A 6,000-nucleotide genomic window follows, 5' to 3' on the forward strand; every position below is an offset into this window, starting at 1 on the left:
AAATACGTAATCAAATGTAAATATTGTCAAATCTTTGAAAATGCAACTGTTCATCGACAATAACACATACCACTCCTCAACTCCTAATACTGTACCAAAACAATCTGCCCAATAGTCTAGTACTTCCTAACCATCTGTCCATTGTACCAAGACATCAGAGACACATACTTCCCACAGATTACAACCACACACGGAGATTTTGAAAACATGACCAATGACAAATAACTCCCATATCTGCTGGGCGAAGTACAACAATGTGCAAACACAGCAGCAAGATTTGTGAGTTGCTGTGATAGGAGAAGGATATCAAACGGAACACAACCACCCTAAAGACTAATCATTGTGTATATTCCTGCACTATACCTGCATCCAGTGATCTTGGTACAATATAGAAATTGATCTATTGAAGATTCTGACGTTCAAATGTACATCTTTTTTGTTTTGATTGTATTGCTGTATTGTTGTATTGTGCTTAATGCTTTGGCAATGTAAACGTATGTTTTCTCATGCCAATAAAGCCCTTTGAATTGAATTGAATTGAATTGTTTGCTGTGTGTCTTCCCCCCATCTCTCCCTGTCAAACTACTTTTAATCTATCAATAAAGGCATAAAGCCCAAAAAATATAAAAAAAGGGAAAAAAACTATAATGAGAAGTAAACAAACATGAAGATGCACACTGAGCAGACAAGTAGCAGGACCAGATGTTAGAGCAACCAGCCCGAGAGCCACACACTGCCAAGCAGTGCTCTGGTCCAATGAGCCACACACTGCCAAGCAGTGCTCTGGTCCAATGAGCCACACACTGCCAAGCAGTGCTCTGGTCCAATGAGCCACACACTGCCAAACAGTGCTCTGGTCCAATGCAGGCAATCTCATCCACAAATAGGATCCGGGAAATCATACCTGGCATGACTATTATAAACATGGGCAGGACTTTAAGAAATCCAGCCATGAGTGTGGAACCCTTAGCATGAGCAATGTTCTTTGCTGCAAGTACTCTCTGGACAATGACCTGGTCAGCACACCAGTACCAGATGGAAGCCGGGGTTTGGCCAAGAAGGAACCCTGGCCAAGGCATGTCTCCGTCTAGAGGTCCACGAAGCATGTGCAGAGCATTAGGCTTCGGCTCGATGCGGCAGGAGGGAGAATATGTGAAGTTTCCACTGGCCAAGATAGCAGAAACATTGGGGACAGCCTGCATGTACTTTGTCCGAACACCCTCCAGCCCACCCACCTTAACAAGACTGATCGCCATCAAGCTGAGGGCTCCACCAATCATCAACACTGCCTGAAGAACATCTGTGTACATTACTGCCACAAGTCCACCAGTTACTGTGAGCAGTGCAGTCATACCAATCAGAAAGAGAATGGACAGATAAAGGTTCCAACCCAGTGACTCCTGAATGAACAGAGCTCCAGTATACAAGCTTACAGATATTTTGGTAAGCAACAAAGACAAGACAGCAAAGTAAACCTTCAGCCTCCAAAGCGTTTGGACAGATACTCCGGCATGGTGTAGACCCCTGAGTGGATGTACACAGGGATGAACACCCAGCCTAGTAGCTGCAGTAGTAGAAGTGCGTTGAACTCGAATGCTCCCACAGCAAAGCCACTCGCAGCTCCTGATCCAGCCATGCCTATGAAATGTCTACTACTAATGTTGCTGACAAAAAGTGATGCTCCAATCACCATCCATGTCATAGAGCGCCCAGCCAGGAAGTAGCCACTCACAGTGTTGCGATTGGTCTTCCACATGGCAAAAAACCCAATGCCTAACACCAGCAAAAAGTAAAGTGCTACGACAGCAACGTCAGCTGCCTCCATTCCAGGAGCCATTTTTACAGATTACCGCTAAGGAGAAAATAAATGTTCACAACCGCTTAGTTAAAGGCATGTAAAAAATCACACCCATGTGAACTGAGTGGTGTAAGGTATTATATAGCCTGATCAGCTGTGGTCTGACGTAATGTCTGAGTGACCATAGCAACCATGCTCATTTTTTTGGTACGAACAAACACGTGGACACGTGGACACGTAAACTAACAAAGCCAGTTGTTGGAGTGGTTTACACCACTCAAAAATCACTTCACCCCACTGTAAAGTGAGGGGCGCTCTTATCATCATACATCATCATAAAACACACTCGGTGCTCAGCCAATCAAATCATCACATTCTGTGGTACACAGACACACAAAGCTGTGCATAGGAGGAGGGGCTAGCGCCTCTCAAAAAGAACACGGCAGCTGTTAAGCGGGCCAGATGGGTGGGAAGAGAACACTCAAGTGGCAGAATATCTATCTATCTATTTGTATACAATATTCATTGTTTCTGAACTTTGCTTTCTCATTGAAGAGAAAAATCTGTACCAGAGGGAGCCACCTTACGTAAACTTCTTGATGAAACGTAATTTCAGGTAGGCAATCATGAGGAAGATGCCAGCCATGACAATCAGAGCCACATAATTCGCCAACAGATCCCATGTGGTGTATTCAACTCCTAGATAGTCCAGGTACTGTTCCCCTGTGCATATTAGGCCAGCTAGGCTCACACTGCTGTTGGTGGAGTCAGGCGACATAGTGGCGTTGGGCATCACAAGGTCCTCACAGAACTTCAAACCCACAAACTCGTTGATCTTGAGGGCAGCCATACCATAGCGAGGAATACTGATGTACTTTGCCCAGGCCAGCCACGGCTTGACACTGGGGAGGTGCACCAGCAGACCAGAAAAGATCATCATGAAGGCGAAGGTGATCATAATCAAAATGTTTGCTAGTGTGACCACGCTCAGGTCTGCTGACATGGCCATGGTCATGGCTGCGGCAGTGTACCCCACCCCCATCACTGTCAGTGTGAAGATGATAAAGGCAGAAGCTGTGGCTTTCAGACCAATCATATAGTAGACGATGCAACAGAAGATGAGGGTGGGGAAGGTGCGCAAAGTGATGACATCAGCCAGGATCCTAGACAGGAAATAAACAGACACTCTGTAGTAGCCACTGATGTATTCATGCACGAAGAGCTTCCGCCCAGTGATAAAGAGTTCAGCTGCCGTCACAGTGTTGAAACACTGGAAGGTGGAGACGAAGAAGAGGACTCCCATCCTGTTCTGGATCCCACTCTGGTCATCTTTGACGTTGAAGAAAATAGCACCCACAACGAGAGCCAGGAAAATGTTCATTACAAGCTTGGCCACTGCGACCTGTGGATTCCGCACAAGATCCGTTATGGTTCTCTTGAGCACCCAGTGGAGCTGGTGAAAGAAGGAGGTGGTGTAGGGGACGATGCGGGACATTGTTGGGTTGATGGACTGTTTACACTGGCTGATGCGCTCCAGCTCGGCCTGCGTATCCCTAAAGTAGCAACTGTTCCTGTACTGCTCCACCAGGCACTCTTCAATGTTCCGTGCGGGGCTGCTCGACTCCTTAACTAAGCCCAGTTCTTCAGAGCCCTGCGTCTTGGAGATAGCGGTGCCAGTAGAGTCTCCATTGATGACATCTAGAAAGAAGTCTGCTGGGTTGTTGTGAGGTTCACAGGCATAGCCGATATTGGTGAAGTAGTCCAGAGCATTTAGTGCAGGCCCATGGTAGACCATTTGGCCACTAACCAGCAAGGTCAGGCTGTCGAAAAGTCTGTAGATGGAATAGCGTGGTTGGTGGATGGTCATGATGATGGTGCGTCCATGACTAGCTATCTTTTTCAGCAGTAACAGGACAGAGTTGGCGGTGCTGGCATCCAGGCCTGTGGTGGGTTCGTCCAGAAAGAGAACAGAGGGGTCAGTGATGAGCTCCATGCCAATGCTAGTCCTCTTCCTCTCCCCACCCGAGATCCCACGGATCAGCGGTGTGCCCACCTTGGAGTCGGCCACCTTGGTGAGTCCCAGCTCTCTGATCAGGTGATTCACGCGAGCCTCCTTCTCCCCCTGAGGCACCGAGCTCGGGAGGCGCAGCGCCGCGGAGAAACTGAGGTTCTCCCGTACTGTCAGTGTGCCCATCACCACATCGTCTTGAACCACGTAGCCCGAGAGACACTTGAAGTTGAGCTCCGCCTGTGGAGCTCCGTCTACGAGAACCTCCCCGGAGAGACCTGCCGGGTCCTTCCTTGCCGCGAGAATATCCAGGAAAGAGGACTTTCCACTCCCTGTCGGTCCGAGAATTGCGTGCAGACCAGGTCTCATGATTCCATTGAGGTCCACCAGTACTTTCCTGGTTGTGGTCTTCTTGCAGAGGAAGCCGGACTTAAGCACCACTTTGTACTGGATGTTGTGAAAGCTCACAGTGGAGCCAGACGGCTGTTTGGCCAGCTCCACGGCTGTGTCGTTGGTGCTACGATCGTCCGGCATGGCAATGTGTATGTCATTGGCACTATCCATCACCCTTGGGGAAAGACACAACCAATGAGGTGGATGTGTCCGTATCTCATCCGCATTCCAGATCCCTGAGAGAACTTGAGGGGCAGTAGATGTGTGCATTTATACAATTTCTTCTAAATATGGAGTCACATGTCATAGATGTCATGCAGAAATGACATCACAGGTTCTACACATGATAGCCTCGGGGAACGCAGGCGTTTTGTTAAAAAAAACAAAAATCACACCCGTGTGAACTGAGTGGTGTAAGGTCTTATATAGAATGATCAGCTGTGGTCTGACGTAATGTCTGACGTAATGAAATCACACCCGTGTGAACTGGGTGACCATAGCAACCATGCTCATTTTTTGGTATGAACAGACAGACAGACAAACTAACAAAGCCAGTTGTAGGAGTGGTTTACACCACTCAAAAAATACATTTGTGATTTTATAAAAAGCAAAGGAAGAGGAAGAACACAGCCCTTGAGCAAGGCACTGAACCCTGTGTGTGTGTGTGTGTGTGTGTGTGTGTGTGTGTGTGTGTGTGTGTGTGTGTGTGTGTGTGTGTGTGTGTGTGTGTGTGTGTGTGTGTGTGTGTGTGTGTGTGTGTGTGTGTGTGTGTGTGTGTGTGTGTGTGTGTTGGGTAAAAACAAAAAACAAGAAGAAAAGAGCAAAGGAAATATTGGACTTTGGTTTTCTGTTTGGATGGAAGCTGTGGTGTGTGGTATCCACTGGGAAGTTATCCACGAGCAGTCCAGCACTGGGGATGTTCTACTTGTAGAGGAGGAAGCTGCTGGCCTCGGATCTAGATTCAGAATATTCCTGCAATACAGCAAAGACATAAATATCTCATTAGTATTAGTTGAGGCTTTCACAGACAGCATATTCTGAATATTACAGGAGTCTTCAACAGGGGGTCTGGGACCCCCAGGGGGTCCTCAGACTTACTACTCTCTCTGGTAAGGGGTCCTTGGCCTGAAAAACGTTGAAGACTTCTTATATTGACATGTACTTATGAGAGAACAATATCGTATTATGCTATATGATAAGATTAGGTGCAGTTCCAGACTCTATATAGCATTTGGAGATTGTGGAATAGTCGTCTGGCTACGTGAGACTACATTCTATATAAGTTCCAACAGGGTCCTGTTCTCAATTTGAGGGTAAAACTCTGTCTTGTTCTGGGAATAAAGTCACTCACCAGTTCCTAGTGTAGCCATACAGTCTAGGCCTGACCCTGCAGGCCTAGACCCAAACCGGCATTTTAGATTTTAACCACTTTATTTTATACTTTGGCTATTCAAACATAGAAGATTAATTGGAAAATATTCCAGTAAAGTAAAATAAATAAATAATAATAATACCTAAAATTGTACTTACAATACTTGAATAAATGTACTTTACACATACTTAAGACAGAAAAGAAATGAGGAGAAACAAGCAATGAAACTTGTGCTGCAGTCAATGTGTACTCATACTGCTACAAATAAAGTACGAAAAGGTTCGCTTAAACACTACATTTTAGGGGAAACGATTATACAACAACATATAGGGTTACACTATAACTTCACCTGGCAGTTTAAAGTGCATTTGCAATTTTAAACAACTTTGAAAATGAAATGAGCTCTGAACAGACTCACCTGCAGTTATC

At 46.1% G+C, this 6,000-nt stretch overlaps 2 protein-coding genes across 2 annotated transcripts; both read right to left on the reverse strand.

Annotated features, from left to right (window-relative positions):
• Window positions 1–116: 116 nt before the first annotated feature.
• On the reverse strand, window positions 117–1,837 carry LOC306930844 (sodium/myo-inositol cotransporter-like; the record flags this gene model as incomplete). Its single annotated transcript, XM_079511940.1, is given in 3 exon segments — window positions 117–134; window positions 735–1,480; window positions 1,483–1,837. Coding segments are annotated over 3 exon segments (1,119 nt in total).
• A 544-nt stretch (window positions 1,838–2,381) lies between these two features.
• On the reverse strand, window positions 2,382–4,370 carry LOC306930845 (broad substrate specificity ATP-binding cassette transporter ABCG2-like; the record flags this gene model as incomplete). The annotated part of the gene is made up of 1 exon (XM_079511941.1): window positions 2,382–4,370. The coding sequence occupies one exon, from the start codon at window positions 4,368–4,370 to the stop codon at window positions 2,382–2,384; it is 1,989 nt and encodes a 662-aa protein (XP_079368067.1).
• Between the last annotated feature and the right edge of the window lie 1,630 nt (window positions 4,371–6,000).

The sequence above is a fragment of the Electrona antarctica genome (genome assembly GCF_951216825.1).
Source record: "Electrona antarctica genome assembly, chromosome: 10".
Taxonomy (NCBI): domain Eukaryota; kingdom Metazoa; phylum Chordata; class Actinopteri; order Myctophiformes; family Myctophidae; genus Electrona; species Electrona antarctica.